This window comes from Aphelocoma coerulescens, chromosome 1 (assembly GCF_041296385.1).
Source record: "Aphelocoma coerulescens isolate FSJ_1873_10779 chromosome 1, UR_Acoe_1.0, whole genome shotgun sequence".
Classification (NCBI taxonomy): Eukaryota; Metazoa; Chordata; class Aves; order Passeriformes; family Corvidae; genus Aphelocoma; species Aphelocoma coerulescens.
Window position 1 is genome coordinate 3,196,229 of NC_091013.1, and position 23,784 is coordinate 3,220,012.

A 23,784-nucleotide genomic window follows, 5' to 3' on the forward strand; every position below is an offset into this window, starting at 1 on the left:
AACAAAAAAAGGTACCCCCTCCTTACCTTAATAGTGCTTGCCATAATGTGATCAAGATTATTGATCGCTAATAATTGCTAATAATAATTATTGCTTCGCTCTGACCAGAAAGAAGTTTTGATGAGGTTGTTTAGAGCGGATGAGATTGTGCTAACTCTGGGAAATGAAGTCAGCCAATGGCAGGAAGAGGTTTCTATTGGTCCTGGCCACTGCAGCTCGAAGAAACAGGATATTTGGGAGTGAAGAGATAAGAGTCCTAAAACAATGTTGTTTTTCTTGATGATATGTGACTAATTTTTTTAAAAATTTTTGTTTGGTTTGTGTTTTTTTTTTTTTTATTTTTTTTAAACAAGAAAGTCAATTGCCCGTGGCCGCCTGGGCAGGTGTGATCTGATGTGCAGTAAGTGTGACAGGCCACTTCGAGGCAGGATGCAGATGTCAGATGCAATGGGCCAAATTCAGCAGTGGTTTGATGCAGGCTGTTCACTGGGGAATTGTTGATCCAGGGCCAAAGCCAGGCTGGGTATAAATGGGTGTAACTCCAAATATGTTAATGAAGTCTGGCCCTGCTTACACCACGTCTATATTTGTCCATTAACCTCATTCCTGCATTCCTGAGCTATTGACGCTTTCCAGCCTATCTGATTTAGCACTTTTTTTCCTTCAAGAAGAAGCAAATAGGTTGGAGATAATAATTTCTTTTTGATGTCTCTTTCTTACTGAGGAGAGTAAGTCACAAAAAGACATAAAACTTCAAAAACAGATGCCTCAATGCCATAAACAGTCTTAAATCTTCCATGTTCTTCCCTTAATTCACAGCTCTATCCCTGCATGGAACTGAGATGGTTTCACTGGTGATTCCTTTCCTGGTTAGAGTGTAATGGCCATTTTTTATTCAGTGTTGTATTTTTATTTGTCCTTTTGAAGCACTTGGCAGTCATGGAGCACCCCAGAACTCCCAGCTGTGCAAACAAAACACTGTCCCTGTCCCAGGCCTTTGTATAAGAGAACTGAACTTAAAAAAAAAAAAATATATATATATATATAGGAAAGGCAAAGTACTTCCACAGTGCCAGCCAGGGTATTCCACTCAGGATCCAGGGCTGGCACAACCCTTTCACACTTAGGACCCTCACAATGTTCTATGTTTTCATAAAAGATACAATTCCTGGTGTCAAGAGATTCCGAGCTTTCAGCCTGAAGAGAAAAGCTTGAAAATAGAATCCTTAAAAGTGGAAGGGAAAATCAGAACATGCCAGAATTTATTTATTTTTTAGAAACCAATTCTAAAAAGCTGGTCCTGCTCTAACAGGTTTGTAATTTCTCACTGCTCCCTATGACAACACCCAACCATGTTGGACAGGTTGCCTGGAAGATAATTCCAGCTGTACTAAAAGTCCTGCCCTCTGACCAGGGACTCTGGTATGACAAAAAGAACAAGAAATAGTGAATGGCTTGTTGCAGCATTATTTAGTGGAAGCAGATGACCTCACCCTCTCCCAACGCTGCCTTCTCCTGCTACTTAGGAAAAAAGAAAAGGAAATGGGAGCGTTGTTCTGTAGCTGGTGGTGACTGCTGGCATTCAACACGCAGTTTTTCCACACAAAGACAGCCCAGAGTCCCAGTTCACTTTTCCCCTCCTATCCTGACCCAAAAGAGGTGAAATGAACTTTTCCAGAGGTGCAGAGTCCCTCAGTCACTTGTCCTGCAGGTGCTGCTCCATCTCCCCCAAAGCAGGGCAGAGCAAAGGCTCATCCACCCTTTCCTGCTCATGGGAGTGGCTCAGCCATTACCAGGTCCCAGGAAATTCTCATTTCCAGGTGTCCCATGGGGACCACAGAGCTGGGAATCCCTGGATGCAACAGTGACAAACAGAACCACTAAGGTGGGAAAGAGCTCCAAGACCATCAAATCCAACCTTTGGGACACAGGATCAACTCCCTGCACAAGATCAGCTCAATTTTAGAATTCACTTTAAGGAGCTCTGGTTTCTTCCACTGTAAAGATGATTTTTGGTTGCTTTGGAGCAGCCCGGAGTCAGCACTGCCATACAATATTTTATATTCTCCATTAATAGGTTCATATAGAAATGCAGTGTTACACTGCTGAATGTGCTCTTGCAGTCTACATCCACCAAATTACAGTGCTCCTGCAGAGTAGGTAACTTTCCTATTTTCATTATGAACAGTATGAAAAGAAAGCAATTTATAGTAATTGTATTTCATGGGGATGTTGATTTCCTCCCTTTTCATCTCCAAACAATGAGCAAGACAGCCAAAAGATTAGAACCTTTCTCTTGAAATTTCAAAGCATTGTATAATGTTTCAGTTGGGTGACTTCCACTCCAGTTAAGCCCCTGGTATTTTGGTTTTTCCTCCAATATATCGAGAGGTTGCTCCAGCTCCAGCTCCCCAGTGGAGAGGATCTAACAAATTCATTCACAAGCAGGTTTTAGTAATGATTCTTCTCCATCCCACCTCCATATACACAAACCTCCTCTTGGCTTATACAGGGATTTTGGAAGCATAAGGCACTGCTGAGCTCTATTATTATTATATAAGTTTTACAGAGCCCACAGCCCAGTAAGGATTTTGCCATTTTAAACTGGCACACATTCTCTGCCAAAGAATCCAGTGAAGTTTATTTGACTTTCAAACTAATACCCACAGGCTGATTTCTGAGTGCTTACGCTGATGCCAATCCAATTGCAAGCAGAGCCTTGGTATTGTGAGGCAAGGAAAATATTGGGTTATCAAATCACCATCATCCAGTTGCAAAAGAAAAAGAGTACAAACATTTTTACTATTTTTCTCTTTTTTGTTTTTTTTTTGGTTTTTTTTTTAAGGTTAAAAAGAAAGAAAAAAGGTTTTTATTATGTTAGGCAACTCTGTGTTATTGTCTGAAACAACGCTCTGTGAGTTTGAAAAACTTTGCCAAGAAACAGAATAAAGAGACCAAAAAAAGTATTAAAAATCCATACCAAATGCTCCCCTCTAATTTCTCTCTCAAGCTTGTCACCCAAATTTGTCCTGGGTACTTTCTGCTGGAATATTCTTCTACCTTCAGCCTGCATCTGGAAACTACTGAGCAGCAAAATTCCCCAGCGGGTTAACACTGAACATGTGCTTAAGTGTCTTGATCAAAGCAGGGGGGTTGCACATGCTTTAGAGTTACAGCTGGGCTTAAACTCTTTCCTGAACACCCTTAAACTCTGCCTGAAGTGCTTTCTATTTCTAGGACTCAAGAGTTCCCTCTTTAGAGAAGATCTTTCTAAACTGTAGATGAAGGATCTGCTGATCTAAGCCTGCTTAAACCAACAGGGCCCTGGACAGACCTGAAGATTTGGTCTGACCATGCAAAAGAAGTGCTTAGACTGGGTCCTAAAGGAAGATGAAATTCCAAATAAAAACGAGTTGTTTTGCTTGTTGTATCCTTTCCAGGATGCACTAGAAATATGCTCAATATGTACATACCCACCTAAACACCAAAAATGTGTTTTACATGTGTTCAGGTGGGAGGGACTTGTCACACAGGTGTGGAGTGACAGGACAAGGGGAGATGGCTTCAAACTGGGAGTGAGGTTAGATGGGATATTGGGCAGGAATTGTTCCCTGGCAGGGTGGGCAGGCCCTGGCACAGGGTGCCCAGAGCAGCTGGGGCTGCCCCTGGATCCCTGGCAGTGCCCAAGGCCAGGCTGGACATTGGGGCTGGGAGCAGCCTGGCACAGTGGGAGGTGTCCCTGCCATGGCAAGGATAGAAATTAGAAGATCTTTAAGATCCCTTCCAACCCAAACCACTCTGGGATTCTATGAAATATGAAGGAAATACATTGCAATATTCCCTATGTAAATAGATCTGTAATCCTCCATGCTGTGTGGGAGGTAAACCAAGAACTCTGGGCTGACCAAGAGATTAGAGACACACTCTGCAATGGTAATAATGTGACCTTCATCCCTTGAACTGTACAAACATCTCTGGGTAAACAATTGGCAAACTGGAGACACAGTCACCCTTCTGTCTCCAGATGTGGGTATTAAAAAAAAAGACAACAGAGGAAAGTGAGTTTTGTTCCTCTTGCCAACCTTCCAGGTAAAAAGGAGGTTCTCTTCTAGGTAGAACCAGGCTACAAATCAGAAAAACTGCAGCACAATAAAAGAATTTGCACTGCACTTTTTGGAAGCAGACTTGAGAAATCCAAGCAAATTAGGGCTACTTCATGCCATACGAAGACACAACGGTATCAATCCTCTCAAAGAAATTCAGCACTTTGCTTAAATGCAGCTCCCAACACCAGTTTGGCCACGCCCAGTTTGGTGTGCAAGGGTCAAGTACACTCTTACCAAGCTCTTCAGCTGGACTGTCTCCCTTTAAGTCCCTGTATTTCACTGGCTCTGAAGAAAGTACCAGTAAATCTGCTCACAGAGGGGTAAAATCTCCCATCACCACAAGGAAAGGTCTCACAATTACGCTTTCAGCAGTGGCACAAACAGGGCTCAGGAGAGAACGGAATTCCACAACGTGCCTGAGGAGCTGCAGGATCAGCAGTTCAGGGATGATGGGCACTGCTCCCCAGACCCCCTGGTCCCCTGACCCTGGGACTCTTGTGCCTTTGGGGCTGATGCAGGGACCTCTTCCTTCCATGCCTGAGCGGCTCTGATGCAGAACTAGGTCTGAGGGCAGAGGACAAACTCCATGCTGGGAAAAACGGGATCCAAGTTCTGGGATGGGCTCACGCCCACTGACCCATGCCTGGACACGTGGAGGTCAGCTCCAGGTGGAAGGCACAGTGAGGGGAGTCAGGCACTTGCATTCCCCAAAATCCAAATACCACATGGAAGCCAGCAGTCCATAAAGCCATGTAATTAAAATAATTATCACTACCTGATCATGGGAACAACAAAACTTGCATCCCACAAAAAACATCCTCTCCTCCAGTGCTGCTTCCAAGCTTTTGTACCTCTCAATTCCCTGCCTGCCAGGCCTTGCAGCACAGAGGAGGAGCAGGGAAGCATCCTCACGCCTTTCCCTGTTCCCTGCCCTGTGGGCAGCCCTGTGGTCACTAGATGGTGCTCCCTGCCCCTGGAAAGGAGCATCCTCCACACCAGGCGGGGAGCAGCTCTTCCCCAAGGCAGCACTGACACCTTTCAGTTAAGAGAATATTTTAACAGAGCCAGGTAAAGGATTTTTTCCTGCTGCCCTGGCACCCACCATCAGTTCTGCACTCAGGGCTGGTTGTCCTTAGTGCATTCCCACTTTTGCTTCCTTTCAGCTGCTTCAAACCATTTGGACAATTAATTCCTTCATGACTCTTCCCCATCCCCACCTTCCTTCCTCTCACGATGAATTCACTCGCTGCCAGAGTTGAAAACTTGTGAGAGAACCTGATTTGGGGACACTTTTTTTATTTAACATTACTTCATGGAACAAGAGCAGTCAAGAATGGGTTGTTTTCCCATGGAAAAAGCTTTACAGAAAAGAAATGCTGGAAGTTTTCAAAGTGAAAATCAAAGTACTTCGTTTACCAACTCTTACCTGTGACCCAAGCTACTTAAGATTTTACCAGCCAAAATATTTTTGGTGGCTACACCACTGTTTGCCCACCTTTTCTGGAGACCAGCTATAGTCTCTACATAAAACAAACACCACAAAACTGGGAAATTAAACAGAAGCTCTGTTTAGATGACACTGGAATTATTTTCAACAGCCAATGCATGTCCTTGATAACAGGGAAGTCCTGACACTCGTTTGCAGATAGGGAATTGAATCCCTATGTGCTGAAGGGGGATTCACCTCATCAGACTTCAAGGATTTTAAATGTAGGCATCAGAACTACTCTCGTTCTCCAAGATTTCTGCAATTCCCAACACAACCACATTCGTAATTTTGTTCAATCTCATCTACAACTCCTACTTGAAAAAGACAAGATGAATTTTACCTTTAAAGTGTTTCTCTCTCTCCATTACCTACAAAGGGAACCTCTGCTATTCCCAATTTTTTAACAGCTCTGCTTATATGGGATAAATCTCACCTAAAAGTTCCTTTTTTCCTTAATTTCCCACCTCTGAAATACCAACAGCTGTACCACCAACTGCCAAAGGGGTGCTGTGTGGATTGATTAATGAATTGATGAATTAAAGTGCACTGACATTTTCAGCTCAAAGTTGGCACTGCCATGAAAACCTATTTGGTTTATGTTTGATGCTCATTTACAGCTGGTTATGTGACAATGATAACGCAGGACACACAAAAAACCCCCAAACAAGACAAAACACCAAACCAAAATACTTCAAAAAAAGCAACTTCTCTGCAAGGAAAAAAGAAGCAATTGTGAGGGCAAAGGCCAACATTTTTCCTCACTTTCTTCCACATTTTTTAGGTAATTTTAACTGAACTACAAAATAGTTTGAAGCAGTTATTAGACAGTGTCCTTCAAAGTCCCATCCCTGGATGGCCCCTGCACACAGCAAACATGTCTGGAATATTGGATTACTACCCCATATTAGTGAGGCTGCTCCAAGATTTTCATCAAGAATGGAACCCATTAAAGTGCCTCTCACATTCTGCTGTTTGGGACTCTCTGAATATTGCACTTCTTTGTTAGTGGCTGCGAACAAGAAACAGATGTAGAATATCTGTGTTTGAAACTCAGTGACCCCAAAAGACCAGGGCTAACCCAGATCATTCTTAGAAACTGGAATCTGCCACCCTTTAAGCACCTTGAGGTGCATGCCCACACTCAGGGATAACCCCATCCCCACTCCAGCAGACACAAACAGGAACCCTCAGCACTGTGAAACACCTTTATGCTTAATTATGAACTCAGGTGCAGTTCAACATTTGAAAAACAGCAAAAAAGGGATTCCCAAGGGATTTCCTGTCAATCTTTTTCCTCAGTGTCAATCAGCCTATTTTCACTTAGACAGCTGCCCTCCACCAAAGGGGAATTCTCTATTTTGCCAGAAGATTCAAAAAAATAATTAGAAATTAAGCACTTGGGAAGTGTGATGTTACATCTTCCAGGAATACTCCCAAGACCAGGCTGTGTGGTCCTAAAAGGATAAAATTCACACATTTCTGTAACTGTCTGATATTTCTGTGTCTCTCTAAGATCCACTAATACCATATGCCTTGTGAGGAAAAAAAAAAAGTTGAAAAACCACTGTTAGCTAACACTGCTTAGCTACATGGTTTTGTAACAGTTACAAAATTAAATTAAAAATATTGATCACCTTGGATCTGTAAGGCCTGGTATCAAATACCAACTATTCCAAACACACAAGAAATTCCATGTTAAGTCCTACCTGATCTGATTTCCATATATCCAAACCTCAGTGCATCTAGAGAAAGACATTTCCAACAGCATATAAGAAAATGAGATTATTATCTTTAAAGTACTACAGTGACATCAAAGGACTTGGCAACAATAAACCAAAGTATTTTCTCCTGGGGACTACTCATTTACTTTAATGGATAAAAACTGTGGGCATTTAGAAAAAAACCACTGAATATAGTGAATTGCCAAGTTAAATCTAACTCAGAGCTTTTACAGACCTGGGATTTGTCTTGATCATCACAACCTTTTTACCCACATCTAAAGCACTTTGTAGGTCACAGAGTGCTTTAAGAAATAAATAAGAATATAGTATTAAGAAATAAATATATATAAATGAAAATGAAGACGATGTCCTGCTTCCACTGACAGGGGTGGCAAATCTGCTTTTGCTGCAATGGGATCAAAGTTTCAACAAAATGACACATTATCAGAGTTTTCTGCAAACTGGAAATTCAGAGTTTTGGAGTGCTCTAAGTACATCATGTTACAAGGCACAGAAAGTACTGCCCAATAACAAAAAATGGGCAGAAGTGGAAACAGGGAGGGAACCAATAATTGATAGGATTTAATGCATGATTTAAGGCTCGGGAAAGAATCCCTAAAGCCTTCTCCTACTGAGAGAGGCTTGCCAGACATGTGTGAAGAACTTGGTACAACATGTGTGTTGAATTACCTTGGTGGCCCGTGACTTTCCCAACAACCACTCACAATGAGCTGGGATCCAGCAGAACAGGAATTAAATTCTGTATGCAGCGTTATTCCATGGAGTGGGGCACTTATTCTGACAGGATCTGGGTTTTGGGCCTGGACCAAGAAAATGTCAAACTTTTCATGGCAGACACCTGCATGATGGGTCTGCATCTTCATCTCTATTTTCACTGAAAGGTGGATTTTTAAATTGTCCTGTCTGGATCTGTCTTTGAATCACTTCATTTTACTCATGCTGGAATGAGCCCAGAATTTCTCACAGTGCAGGATGGTGACTGATCCACAGAAGAGATTCCTGATTAAAACATTTTTATCTAAATTTCTACTGCATTTCCCCAAAAGGAGCAGTGGAAATCTGGACAGGATGTCCTTGAGGAAAGCCTGTCCCATGATGTCCCTCCAGTCAGATTTGAGGATCTCAATGGAGGGTGATCCTCTTTTCCCCCATGAAGCTGTAACCAGCATCCCACACACAATTCTATCTTAACAACCCAGACAATGAAGAAAGGCTGGGAGAGCTGGGATTGTTCAGCCTGGAGAGGAGAAGCTTTGGGGTGAGCTCAGGGTGGCCTTGCAGGGCCTGAAGGAGCTGCAGGAAAGCTGGAGAGAGACAATTGCCAAGGGCTGGAGGGGCAGGAGCCAGGGAATGGCTTCCCAGTGCCAGAGGGCAGGGCTGGATGGGAGATTGGGCAGGAATTGTTCCCTGGCAGGGTGGGCAGGCCCTGGCACAGGGTGCCCAGAGCAGCTGGGGCTGCCCCTGGATCCCTGGCAGTGCCCAAGGCTGTAGGAACCCAGAGTGCTGAGAATATTTCTCTGCCTGTTTTGAAGGGGTTTTACCCCCCTGAACAACACTGTTTTAACCTCCAACCTTGGAAAAAATTACCAGTGATCAGACAAGAACTAGAAAATGCAGTGGTGTGAGTTAGGTGATAGACTGCTCTGTAAGATTGTCACAGGGTGAAAAATTTAGAGGTTTTGGGCATCTCTTTGTAGTAAATAGATAAGAGTAAAAAATATCAAAATGGAGGATTGTTGTTGTTCTCTAAACCTTCTTCTTCTTCTACTACTCCATATTCTGCAGTAAAAGTAATTTGGGATGATTGGATAGAGAATTCCACAGTTCCTGCCCATGTTACTGAATAATTGGTAGGAAAGTGAAAATAATGTACCTTTTTACTAACTATTGGTTAAATTATCTTTAAAAGACTGTGTAAATCTTGATAATGAGAGCCTTCACTCCTGCATTCTGTGCTCTGTGCTGTACCTGGGTCATGCTAGTGGCTCTGTTCCTCTGATAAAACTTAATAAACAACTATCTGGCAGCATTGAAACTCAAGGAAAAGTCTCGGTTTATCTTTGAAACTCCTTGCAAGGACTTTTAGAAAATTCTCTCCCATCAGGAGGGATTTGATTTATGGCATGATTAGTGTCCAAGGCCAGCTTGGACACTGGGGCTTGGAGCAGCCTGGGACAGTGGAAGGTGTCCCTGCCCATGGCAGGGGTGGGATGAGATGATCTTTAAGGTCCCTTCCAACCCAAACCATTTTGGTTTGTAAGTGGCAAATAGGTCATGATGGTAGGGCAGGAAAAAATGTTATTCATGCCACTGTCATTTTATTTTTAAGATCTGGCATTAAAAAAAAAAAGAAAAAAAGAGAATAGGAAAGAAAAAGTAGAAAACTTTTCCTTAAAGTAACCTAGAGTTATGTTTTAGTTAAGTGTTAATATTTCATAGCTTTTCAGTTCCTAGGTCCAACAAAGGACACTGCTGGGACCTGTGACGTATCACTTGGTGACTGTAATCACTGGATTTCTTTTTAATGATCTCATTTTGGGTTTGAAAATAACACCACAGACATGAACTCCAGTCCTGCAAAGACTCACAGCTGGCTTATCTTTACACAACTGAACGCTACGTTCTCCCTGAGTTCAGTGAAGACTATGTAAAATATAAGGAACAAATTTATGGATGTGGTTTTGCAGGATGGGGACCTTATTTTTTTGAATTTTCACTTTTTATGAGAGGTTTCATTATAGCTGTAACTAAGCCTGTGAATGTCCCTTCACACCCCACAGGCACAAATGGTTGAAGCCACTGGTTTGTATGTCCAGTGTGGGTCAGTCACCTGTGAGATTTATCAGAGTTTTAGGTGATTTAAAGAGCAGGTGAAAAAAGTGCAGAAAAATTTCAGAAAACCTGGACTTTCCTGCCTGATGTGGAAAATAGTCTTCAATGGACTTCTTTCAGAGATGAGTCTGATAAATGCCATACCATGAATACAGGAAAATGCCACTTGAAAAATACTCCTGTACAGACCTATCGACCTTCCATCCAGAGCTGCTGACACTACTGATAGTGCCAGGACTGCCTCAGGAGCTTCTCAGCAGATCAGCCTGTTTTGCCAACTAAACACAGCTATTTAGGGTGGCCAGGTGGTTTAACACCTGAGCACTCAAACACAGAGCTCCTTCCCCTCCAAGGTTCCAGACTTTCCAAGACCTCTCACCATATGCATCACTTCCATCACAGCTCAGTGAAACCACATTTATTTATGGGCGATGTAGTTATTTGCCAAAGAATGTAGTTTGGGGGACAGCTGAAGACATTTCTTAGCTCAGGACAAACTTGCTGGGTTGCTTTGGCCTGATCAAAAACAACAGCAGGCTTTGAAAACACCAGGCATTCCCTTGAGCTGGCATTTTTAAGTGGTTTCAGGACACTTGTGAAAGCAAAGGAAGAAAAGAGGATGATTCCCAAAGTTTTCAAGGAGGGAACCCCCAGTCCTTTGCCCACAGTAGCCCAGGACATGCTCAGGGCACAACACTGGGATCATCTCCATCCCTGAACTTCCTACACAGCAGTGCCAGGAGAAGATTCACCACCAGTACCTCCCTCCCCAGCTCTACCTCCCACTTGCTCCTTAATTCTCCTGTGAGAAGCAAGACAGAAGGAATTCCAAACACCAGAACTACAACATGACACTTTGTCAGACACTTTCCTGAAACAGAACCTTCAATCCCAAACCTACCCTGGGTCCTGCACATCGGCAGCCCCAGCTCTGAGGGTCAGGGAAGCTTTGTTTGCCATTGGAATATCAACAGCACACGGGAATAAAGTTATAAAGGAGTGCATTTCCCTCCAGGTTCTGTTTGTGCAGGCTTTGTGAAAGCCAAGCATGTGCAGAACCAAAGCATCTGCCAACATCACAAGCAGGATCCAAGCAAGTCCATCGAGACACTGCCAGCCACACAGCTCTCTCCACCAGGAAAGAATTAGGAATGCATTATTTGACACAGAACCATGTAATTGCAGAGTCAAAAATCAGAGTCAGTGGTTCTCATCAACTGCCAAGAAGTGGGGTATTTTTCTGGCTTGGGCTTCTAATAGAAATATAAAAAAATGCAACAGAGTTACAGCAAGGCTGACGTTACTCAGTTGTCATTCCAGAAACTGTCCTTTAAAAAAATGTTGCAGGGGATAACAAATAAGATGATAGGAGTTAGTTCAAGTAAGGTTGGAAAACAGACTGCTTTTTCAAGCTTCCTACACCAAACCACAGAACTTTGTGCACCGTGAATGTCCAAAATCATATGTGGCAATTTATGTTATTAATTTAAAGACTGCACAAAAGAGCTCAAAACAATCGACTCTGCGATTACAATGATGATTTTTATGTGTTCAGCTCTTAACAAAATGTTCAGCTGCTACAGGTGAAGGTTCATGGGAGGGATTTTCACCCTCAGGTTAATTTTCTTATTGTGTGGGGTGCCTTTTTTCCTACACTTTTAAAAAATTTATTTCTTTTAAGTTACTCAACCATTTTAAAACTGGAACACCTACAGATTAAGATTAATCTCACGTATTAAAGCACCTCATGGAAATGATACACATAAATTCATGCTCTAACCACAGTGTTATTTCAGGCTTCAATCTCATGATGATTCCCTGGGCAAGACATGGAAAGAGCCTCCTTCCCCAAACATTTAGAATATCCGAGGAAGGAAATGCAAAGGATACAGCAGGGTGACAAACATCTTTAGGCAGTGGGTAAATCAGGCTGCATAAAACAGATCATTAGGGATGGGGCTTCACTGGGGGATGGTTTTTGAGGAGAACTGCTGACCAACAATATCAAAGCAGCAGACTGAAAGTGAAGGAAACTTGTGGTTTCTTTATGACTCGGAGATGAATTCTTTCATCAGATTAACCACTTCTGAGAGCATCCGGCGTGTCTGACACACTCGAGGGACAGCCAGGGTCTATTCTAAGGCAGTGCATGCAGGGCTGACTCAAGATAACATCCTTATTCAGGAAGGACATTTAATTTTAGATTCCACTCTAAGCAGATGCTCAAGCCCCACTACATTTGGTGAATTTTAAGCTTATTCTCAAAGTCAAGCACGTGCTTTGGCTGCTTCCTGAACCCAAGATCGGTAGGCAAACACGGGCAGAAATACATGGAACTGCAGATATCAGTGGAAGAAACAAACACCTCTGATGGGGAGCTAATAAAATGTTAATTATTATACAGAAAGTTTCCAGAAAACGAGGAAGAAAACCCAAGTGAGCAGGGCTAGCAGAAAAGTGGTCTCCCACCCAAGGTCCTGGGGCACCAGCACCTCTCCAGGTCCAACCCTAGGAGAATTACAGCTGGGGGCATGGATAAAAGAAAAATCCATCTCTGTTTCATAAGAGCCAGGCTTATGAATTAGAACATTTTTTCTGGAAAATGTTCAAATTCCATGCAGGCTTGGACATGGAATCACAGAATCATTAAGGCTGGGAAAAGCATCTGCAAGATCAAGTCCAACCTTTGACTAAACACCATCTTGTCAGCTGAACCACAGCACTGAGTCCTCCAAAACTCTGAACTTCAAGTAATCAAGTGCATGTAAGTCAGAAGAAAAACTCCAAACACTCCAGATTTGGTGACCAGTGGTAGAGTTGGAAATTCAGACAAACATTCAAGTAAGTAGACAAATACATCAGAAATTGATATGGAAACAGGAATTAGTCATTAGGGAATTAGTAATGAGGGAGTGGCCTTAAGCTGAAGGAGGGAAGGGTTAGATGGGATTTTTAGGAAGGAATTGTTCCCTGGGAGGGTGGGCAGGCCCTGGCACAGGGTGCCCAGAGCAGCTGGGGCTGCCCCTGGATCCCTGGCAGTGCCCAAGGCCAGGCTGGACATTGGGGCTTGGAGCAGCCTGGGATAGTGGGAGGTGTCCCTGCCCATGGCAGGGGTTGGAACCAGATGATTTTTGAGATCCCTTCCACCCCAAACCATTCTAGGATTCTCTGATTTATGGTCTATCAAACATCCACAAGCCAAAAAAAACCCCAAACCAACAAACAAAACAGAAATGTGTTTCTTTAAATGGTCACTTCAGATTTCTTTTGCTCTAGAAGACAACTTGGGATGCAGAGAACCAATATCCACCCCTGGCAGTGTCAGAAGAAACACTAAGAGGCCACTCCAAGCTGTGTCAGGGCTGTCTGGGGGTGGGCCCAACCCAAGTGAAAATGAAGCCACCCAGGTGAGCACAAAAGCAAAGTTTATCCTCCACCAGCTCTACACAGGAGCTGTCATTGAACCTCTGCCTTTTGGTGGAATTTGTGATGGATTTTTAATCTAATCTAGTAATAGGCAACCTAATATCCTACAAGGTGTTGGTCTCCTTGTGAGATTCAACTTTTATCATCCCTGGGAAGGATGTTCCATGTTGTTCTCTGCTTCAGTAGGTTCCCAGAGCTTTGCTCCATGGAATAATAACAAAGTACAAAGATATTTGCAAGGACAAGTTGATGCTATTTTTTATCAAGTGAAATCAATTCAGAAAATAATTAAGAAATTATCACACTTTTCTTCTCCAAGCAAGCAGGAAAATGTCTCTAGTCTGCCAAGAGATGCAATTAGCTGAGGGAAAGCAGTTTTACCAGATTTTGAAGAAACACAACAGGATTCTCTGGCAAAGAACGGAAATTGGTGGCCAGCAAATTATTTGGGAAAATAATAATGGAAATGACCAACATTTATTTTAAAGGATTTGCTGGTGAGACAGAGTATTTCCCTGCTAGCACAAGAACACAAACATTTGTGAAAAACTTAGGACAAAGCTAATGGAGGAAAGCTGAGAGTAAATGTTTTGAAGAAAACACTGTTGGAGGAGGTAGCTTTCTGTATTACAATCTCCACTTCATTCAACCTCCAGGAAAGGTCATTGATTTAATCAAAAGCTTTTTCTTCCCCCTTTGGTCAGACTCCCAAATGCACATACCATCAAGATCTGGTGCACAGAAATAATTTGAAGCAAATCTTCTAAAAAAGGTTTTGAAGATGCCTGCCAGTAGAACATTGTGCCTCACAGCTATAATATCAGAAAAAAAGCCATTCAATTTAAATTAATATATTTGGCCAGACAGCTATATTAAAATTCTTGTTGTTTTTTCAGTTATAATGGTAGCCTGTGGTATGACTAGCCCTCCTCAAAAATCTGTGTAGTTATTGCCTTTCTCTTGCCTAGGGTGCATCACATGTTTTTGATTTGGATGATCTGCATTGCGCTACCTCATTAAAACAAACATTTATGCAAAACAAAGGCCGTGTATCACAGGGCAGGGCTCGGGAGCCAGCTTTGAAGGCTGCAGCCTTCCGAGAGCATCTTTCAAAGCAGAGCTTCCGCCGGCCCCGCTCCACTTGTGTTGAACATTTGTGGATGATGTCAGGCGCGCACGGTGCCCCCCGAGTCCTGCGAACAAGGGAGGCTTCAAAAGCGATGCTGGGAGCAGCTGTGGAGCAGGGAAGTGTCTGCTGGGGGAATGGGGAGGTCGGGGTTTCTCCTGTGCCCTCTCGGAGCAGCCGCCGTGCCCTGAGGAGCTGGAGGTGCTGGACAGCTCCGCTTCTCCAGGGCCACCGCCCCGGGACAACCCTGCCCTCTTCCCGAAGGCCTCGCACCCAAAAGCCCAGGGAGAAACCACTTCCAGAGCATCTGTGCAGGGAATCAGGAGGATGTATTCTGTAGGAATTGTGTTCCCTGCGTCGTTTGCAGCAACTGTGCTTTCCACGGAGGTGATTTTTGATCTTAAAAATGTCTCGTTCCCTCCCACTGCAGGAGGAGAAAACTCCCTAATTTCAAAAAGAAAAAGGACGCAGAGGGGCTGGAGCGTGTCCAGGGAAGGGAACGGAGCTGGGGAAGGAGCTGGAACACAAGTCTGATGAGGAGAGGCTGAAGGAGATGTGAGGGCTCAGCCTGGAGCAGAGGAGGCTCCGGGGGGACCTCACTGCTCCCCACAAGTCCCTGCCAGGAGGGGCAGTGAGGGGGGGTCGGGCTCTGCTGCCGTGTCCCAAGGGAAAGGAGGAGAGGAAATGGCCTCAAATGGCACCAGGGGAGGCTCAGGGTGGAGATTGGAAACAATTTTTCCCTGCCAGAGTGGTGAGGCCTTGGGATGAGCTGCCCAGGGAGTGGTGCAGTCACTGTCTCTGGGAGTGCTCAGGAGGAGTCTGGATGTGGCCCTTGGGGACAGGCTTTGGGGTGCTGCTGGTGGCACTGGATGGTGCTGAAGGGCTCTTCCCACCTCGATGATTCTGTGATTCTTTAAAAAGAGCTTCAGATAAACAGTTTAAGTGCAGACATTACAGATGTCTGAAGGCAGGTGCGATGAAACCTAACAAAAAACCCCTAAGATATATGAATCTGTGGATACATTTTTGGTGGCTTTTCTTAAAAAAACAAACAAAAGACCCTCAAAAAACAAACAAACAAAAAACCTCTAGTGCCGAGGTTAATGTTTTTCATCCGAACCTCCCAAGCTGCTTACATGCCAAACTACATCACTACTAATTTAACAAAGCTTACACATGCTGGATTTTGGAAGGTTATAAAGATGTTACAGAACCTCAGTGATTATCATGGTTTTGTATAATGTATTCCTAACATTACTGCTTTATCATGATGCCAAAATACATTAATCAATGCAGGCAAATATTTGCATACTTAAAATAAAATATTTACTGTTTGGCATTTCTGACACTCCACAAGCTCATTTTTAATCACTTATCTTCAAGAGTCAATAAACTCTGCTAGTAAAAATTCAAGAGAATTTTCTACAAACTCCCTTAAAATGTAGCACAATTAGTGACTGTATTTATAACTCAATACAGAAAAGGAATTACCAGCTTGTGTGCTACCTCAACCTTCCAAAATAAGTATGGCTAATCCACATACTCTACAGTTGCAAAAAAGTAAATATTCTTAAGTTTTTGATGTGGCACATTTTGAAGTGACTGACATGAAATTATGGCAAGACTGATGCTTTGGAGGCTGAGGATACAAGTGACTTTTCACTGAGTATTTATTTGTGGGAGTTCTGCACAGAAGGATGATTCCAGTGGAAAATGAGCCCTTCTAGATTTGTTTCTGGCCCTGCAGCTTGGACAGTTTCAATCATCCATGAACAAAATTCACTACAGGAAATGCAGGGAGCTGACCAGTCTTACAGTTTGAGTAGAGGTTTTAAATCAACTCAGTGAATTCAGGCTGGAGCTTGCTCAAGCTATGAATGGATTGCTGAATTGTGTGAATATTTCAAAATAATATCTGTACAAATATCTGTACGTATCTGTACAAATATGCAGAAAAGAACTCCATGTTCATGGATAACTATGGAAGAAAAAAAAGACAGTATTTAGAACTTAAATTTTTTTAAAATACATTCAAACACTTGGCCTTAAGAGCTCTACTCACCAGTTTATCTTGTCATCTCCCTCTGGATGACTCTACTATCTCTCTTTTTTTTTTTTTTTTTAATGGACCAATTATGCTTAGAAGTGAGTATTTAATTTCCTTTTACAAAGCTAGCAACTTGACTTTTAAAAACACATGCTATTATCTAGCACTGAAGCCTGCCAAAATAAAATAGCAAGGAGTGGTACAGTTCATCACCAACAGAAAGTATATACAGAGAGCTAAAAAAAAAAGAGGGTGAGGGTTAAATCCTGTCTCTGTTAAAGCCAGGGGATTTTTATCACTGTCTTCCCCAGAGCCTGCACTTCATCCCAGCTACTCATAACACTTTTCATATTTGATAGGGAACAATTTAAAGTGATAAATAGCAGCCAAACTGCACGTGTGTGTGAGGAGGGGAAGATTTCAAAACAGCCTCAGTGTCGAAACTAAACTACTTCTGTCAGTTTGGAAATTTTTTGGCCTGCCAGGCTAAAGCTGAGCTTAAGCAGGGGAAATATTTCTGCTTATGCTGGTTATCTGAAAGCTCCAGGCTGGTCAGACTGGCTCCTTCTGGAGTCACCTACTCAGATATGAAGTTCAGGCTTGCCCAAATTTCAAAAGGGACTACCAACCTTCACTCAGAAAATGAAGTTATTTCTAATGATGTGTCTGTATATCAGTTTAAGATCCAATTTCAGGCAGAAAAAAATGCCTCATGCAATTCCAGAAAAAATTATGCTTTTCCCTCATTTGCTGTTGGTATAACCTTTGCTGCAAAGTCCTGAACCTGAAGCCACATTCACAATGTCTGTAGCTCTGTCCATCTGGAACATGCTGCAAAATTCCACCTTTGAGACCTGGTACCCATTGCTGCTGAACCAACCATCATCATCATCAAGAGGGAAAGAGTCTTTCAGAATCATCCACTCCCAGCTTTCAAGGTAATTCTACATTACATCAGTTTTATTCCATTCAGAGAGCAGAACTCCTCAAAGCAGGGAAGTTTAGCATCTTGTATTGCTTTCCTGACAGAGTGTTCAGTAATATCTAGCTTTGAAATAATCATTTACTCAGTCCCTTTAAATGACTTATAATTTTTTGCTTCTTAGAAAAAAAAAAACCCTTTAAAGATATTTCTTAGAGAGTTTTTGCTCTCAAATATAAATATACAGATTGGATAAGAAAACATGTTTATGCTTTGGAGTAATGTAGCCAACAGACTTTTTGAGAATGGATTTCTACTGATTTGCTACCTTAAAATCAAAATCATTAAAATGTATGCTGACAGCAATGAAAGTTACATAATTACAGATTCCTTCCTTTCTTTAAAGCACCTCTCCCTTCAAAAAATGTTTCCTCTGCTCCCATCAAGTGAAATATTTAAGGAAACTCCCTCACAGCTTATCTCTGGAAGAGGGAGGAATATGATGTGTGGTGGGTTCTGCCCACACGTGTGAAGCTGATCCTTGTCTCCCACATCCAAGGCAATTTTTAGCCAAAATTGTTTGCCGGCCCAGAGGGAATAATGGTTTCAAGTTAAAGCCACATGCAGAGCAAGACAGAGAGAGGAGATGCTACCCCCTGTCAAGCCTCTCAGATGTCTGGCTCTAAAAATACTTTTCTCATGTCTGTCATGCCAAAACCAGTAATATTAACAGTGCTGCTATCACAGCCAGCACTTCTAAAACTGCCTTCTCATTAAAGTCTCTCATCCAAAACAATTTAAATGGTCTGTATCTAAACCACATGAAAGGCTGTAACAGTGGGGACAGGCTTTATCTGAGCCTCACCCAGCCTGGTTTGCTCATCAGGATCACCAGCAGGAACCAGTAAAGCATCTGAAATCACGGGCCCACTGTCCAGTTTCCTGGAAAAATGCTGTCAGCCACACACTCTCTTTTACACAGCTCCACCCAGGCTGCCACAGCCCTCATTTTTATCGTATTTTTTCAGAAAAGCCCAGCTGACGCCGTGGGAAGTCCTGCATTACCACATCCCCAGTGTTCCCATTAAACCTGTCTTGGAGAGCCTCTACTTAAGGCATGTACTCAGAAGATCATGAGAATTTTCACCTCTCAAAGATAAACCCCATCATTTTGGAGCTGCTGGTTTGTTTTTTCAGTTTGAGATTTCTCTCTGCTGTAAAGGGCAATGGATGCCAGGCCTGAGCCTACAGCTATGACTCAAACATCCTACAGATTTTAAGAGGGGCATGAGAAGAGAAATTCCTTTCAGAAACTTCACAGAGGAAAATCACTAATTTGATTTGTCTTAAATGATGTCAGGAAGCTTTGATTTCTAGCACTGGGCATCCAACAGGGTATCAGAGGATGCACCAGGCTCTTCTCAGGGGTGCCGAGCAATGGCACCAGAGCAACGGGCAGGAACTGATCCCCAGAGGTTCCAGCTGGACATGAGGCAGAACTGCTGCCCTGGGCAGGGCCAACCCTGAGCAGATTGTCCAGAGAGGCTCTGCAGTCTCCTCCCTGGGGATATTCCAGAGCCATCTGGACACAGCCCTGTTCCCTGGGCTCTGGGATGGCCCTGCTGGAGCAGGGAGGTGGCACCAGATGAGCCACTGGAAGGTGGTCCCTTCCAGCCTGACCCATTCTGTAATTCTGCATGGTTTACCTCAGAAATTTTTCTGGTGTTTGTTTTTAACTTTTGCATCCATATGGCAGCTCTTTGCCTGATAAATTCACCTTCCTAAAGGATGCATGAAGTGGGAAAAACTTCTGCCTCCTTTGCTGGTGAGGTGCCATCTCCCCACTGCAGAGCAGGTGACTGAAGCAGAGGGAGAGCTCAGGATGCAACAGGCAACTGGCAGAGATGTGAATCTGTCTGAAGATCAAGTGAGGAGAGGAGAAAGGCTGAGGGCACTTGGTCTGTCCAGCTGCAGCAGAGGAGACAGAGGTCAGAGCTCTCTGGGGGCTGCAGCCCCTCCCAAGGGCAGCTCTGATCTCTGCTCCAGGGACAGGGACAGCACCCAGGGAGCGGCTGGAGCTGGGCCAGGGCAGGCTCAGGCTGGAGAGCAGGGAAAGGTTCTTCCCCCAGAGGCTGCTGGGCACTGCCCAGGCTCCCCAGGGAATGGGCACGGCCCCGAGGCTGCCAGAGCTCCAGGAGCGTTTGGACAGCGCTGCCAGGGATGCCCAGGCTGGGATTGGTGGGGGGTCTGGGCAGGGCCAGGGGTGGGACTGGGTGATCCCTGTGGGTCCTTCCAGCTCAGAATATTCTATATTTCTTTGAAACAGAGACCACCTGGGTTGTTACCTCCACCTGGTGTTGACTATAAGGATAGGCCAAAAACAAAGCTGGTTTTTCTTCCCCTCATCCTGAAGTGGGAAGGGTGAGGAGCCTCCCCTGGCTGCAGTTTATTCATGCCTTGTTTATTCACACTGAAGGCCTGGTCTCCCATGGCCAATGCTATCACAAATACCAACAATTTGCAGAGTGGTCCCAGTTTTTCCGAAGTGCTGCAGACTCTTCCAGAGGCTGCAGGGACATGGCAACGATTTCCTCTGAGTGGTTGCCACATTTTCTCCCAGCACCGGCTCCGCTTCAGCGATGAGTGAAGGGACTCCTATAAAAATTGTCTGAAAAGCACTCAGGGATTGCTTCAGGATAAAAGCTGCAGTTCCTCACCATATGGTGCAAATGGCCAGGAATAATGTACCTCCTTGTCAGGAAAAGCTAAAATCTGCAAGAGGGAGGCACAGGGATCTGTGGAATTATACCATCAGCTTGGGTTGGAGGGTTGTGCATTTGGATCTCTTTTAAAGGACGTCTTGCCAGCACAGACAAAAAATAACGATAAAATTATTTAATTTTTAGGCAGATCCAAGTAGACACCAAGTGTTAAAGCAAAACATTTCATTGAGCTCCTAAAGGGTCAGGATTAAATACATTTTTTTTTTAATTATGAGTAATTCTACAAGTGTTGCTGAAAGGAAAATTAACATACAGAAGGGATTTATGAAACTTTAAAAATTCACAGTCCCATGAGGCCATGAGACTGTTACCCTCCTATCTCACACAGAAAACATTTTTTTAAAAAAAGTATTAATTTGTAAATCAGAATTTCTAATCCTTCTACCTCTGACACCTTTAAATGGGTGCTAAAACTACCCAAGGCAGCAGTCTGAAACATATTTGGTAGAACTTTTATTCCATCTGGTCCATTGTTATGAAGTTGACATGTGAATTTTATTTTAAGGGAACTCTTCAAGCCTGTGAATGCACCTTTCCACTACAGAATCAAGAAGCAGCAATGTATGCAAATCCTTTAGAGAGATTATCTTTACCTTACCTTAGCTGCCCAAAAATTCAACATCTAGATTAAAATCATTGCCTAGCCTCCTTTGAAATCTATTTCAAAATGGGATTAAATACCCTCAGGATATGCCAGTATTTCCATGAGCTCTGAAGACAGGTTTAGCTCTCGGAGTCAGGCGAGATGGATCTTGATCCTAAAGACATAAAGTCTCTTTTCAGTGGTGCCCAGCAACAGGATAAGGAGCAGTGGCCATAAACTAAAACTCAAGAAGTTCCCCCTCAGCATGAGGAAGAATTTCTTTCCATGGAGGATGGCAGAGCACTGGAACAGCTGCTCAGGAAGGGTGTGGACTCTCCCTGTCTGGAGACATCCCAAACCCACCTGGATGTGCTCCTGTGTCACCTGCTCCAGGTGACCCTGTCTTGGCAGGGGGTTGGACTGGATGATCTCCAGAGATCCCTTCCAACCCCAACCCCTCTGGGATTCTGTCACAGTAATGGCATGGCATGGAATTCAGAGCAGGGTTTCATATGCCTTATCTGCAGGACATCAGGAAGCAGAAATAATCGGAGATGGGAAGGCAGAAAACACATCCTACAAAGCACATGGCCCTGGGCAGCCAGTGCCAGCCGCTGCAGCTCCTGACCCGAGGGAACTCATGGCACACTGAGACCTCACTGACGTAAGTGAGAAATCAACTTGGCTCCCTCTGCACAAACTGATACTGATGGAAACTCTGAATGAAGCATGTGGCCACTGCTTTATGCAGCTCCCCAACTGCAGATACATCTGAGAGCTGAGGAAGCTGTAAATAGGAACTGGGTCACCCACATCACCAGTTTAAGTCCAGCTCAGCAAACAGGTGCTTATTCAGTGGTGGTTTTAGTCCAGAAAACAAGATGCTGTCCACACCTGGGGTCACACCCATGCCCTGGCAGTCTCCCCTGGAAAGGAAAAGGCTTCCTCCAGGGACAGACACTGAACTATTCTCTCATCTTGCAGTGAATGTCTGAGGCCATGCCTGAAGGCACCGATGTCATGGAAATGATGCTCACACAGATTCCTCCTGCTCCCCACTGCTGTCCAGGGCAAAAGGGCTCCCAGTTCCTTCCCAGTGTCCAGTCCACGTGCAAATGCTGGCATGAAGCCTGAGTAGAAACTTCACAGCCTAATACAACAACTTGCAGGGGCCACAGCTGACCCTGAGGCTGCTTCAAGCATTTTTCCAAGGACACCACTTGATAGTGTGGCCAGAGACCTTTATTGTCACAGTCACTGAAGAAGTGAGAATTCCTTGGTCAGGAGAGAGTTATAAAGTGGATTCTAATACATCACTGACCACCAACTCTTCTGTGTTTCGTTTGTGTATTTCATTCATTTCTTTCTGGAATCTCTCAGCTGGGGCTGCTCAGCCTCGAGAGGAGCCCCAGCTGAGAGGGGCCCTCAGCCCTGGGTGTCCCTGGCTGCAGGGAGGGCTCAGGGCAGGGCCCGGGCTCTGCTCCGGGGCCCGGCAGCGGCACCAGAGCCACGGGCAGGGCCTGAGCCCGGCAATTGCCCTGCACAGGAGGCAGAACTGCTGCCCTGGGCAGGGCCAGCCCTGAGCAGATTGGCCACAGAGGCTCTGGGGTCTCCTCCCTGGGGACATTCCAGAGCTGTCTGGACATAGCCCTGTGCCCTGGGCTCTGGGATGGCCCTGCTGGAGCAGGGAGGTGGCACCAGTGACCCTCTGTGCTCCCTTCCAGCCTGACCCATCCTGTGACTCTGTGTGATGCTTTTAATCCAAATCAAACCCCAGGTATTTTTACTCCATCACAGCAGCTCCAAAAGCTGATGACGGTATTAATTACCATCCCTGCCATTTGTCAGCCACTGCACCACATGGATCACTGCCTGGCCCAGACAGGATACAAGTGTACCACAAGCTTAGGACTTTGTGCAGAGTAACTCTAAGAAAGTTATCAAAGAGAAATGGTTGTCATAGGATGCAGGTTCGTATTTCACTATAAATTAGAACCTGATAAGCAAAGAGCCAGAGATCAGTTTTCAGCATGGGAGAAGATTAATGCAGTGTCTCAGAAGTGCTTTTCAGTGTATTTAATTGCAGTGATAGTTATTCAATGGCACAGATTTTTTTACATTACTTTCTCAGATGGATTTGTCAGAGCACAGTGCTTTCTGCTTGGCTTGGTGAAACATTCTATATTTCCTTCAGTTTGTCCTGAATGATCTAAAAAATACATGGCCATGGTTATCATCTCCAATCTGACTGGGGTCTCGCTTCCTGTTTTCCAGCTCATTACCAAATGGATTAAACAACACCAGATTTAGGATGCGATTTGAGACACCTTGCTACTGATCTTGAGTGCCAGACTGAAAAATTAGTTTTGACTATTTTTCATGGTTTTTCTTTGTTATTTTTTCTTGTTTCTTTCCTATCCATTTTTAATGGCTGACCAAATGTCACTTTTTCCTTTGACAAGAAAGCTTTCCAAGCTGTTTTTTAAAAAAACAAACTCGTTCTTTCAAATCTGCTCTTTTTTGTGCGATCTAAAAAATGTGCTACAACAAAGACTTCCAATTTTCCTTTGGAAAATACGTCCCACTTTATATGGTTGATGGAGGAGGTGTATTTATAACTTTGCCATTGTTTATTATTGCAACTGGTTAGGTGTTATTTTTGCCCTGCAGTAAGGCTTGGAGGTGCTTCCCAGCTCTGCTCTCATGTTTGTTTTTAAAAGTAAGTACA

General features: G+C 43.9%; 1 protein-coding gene across 7 annotated transcripts in view; it reads right to left on the reverse strand.

Moving 5' to 3' along the window:
• The window catches only part of ERG (ETS transcription factor ERG), a 135,748-nt gene that overhangs the window by 58,469 nt on the left and 53,495 nt on the right, over positions 1–23,784 (reverse strand). The window contains exon 1 of one of the 7 annotated variants that reach the window (XM_069013209.1): positions 7,302–7,376. The exons of 5 other annotated variants lie outside the window; for them this stretch is intronic. Coding sequence is in view for 1 of the 2 variants with exons in the window: in XM_069012894.1 (XP_068868995.1) it covers positions 27–44 (18 nt within the window). In the remaining variant the exon portion in view is untranslated. Of the gene's footprint in view, positions 1–26; positions 147–7,301; positions 7,377–23,784 lie in introns of those variants that run through there. One more of the 7 variants, XM_069012894.1, reaches the window with a different exon arrangement.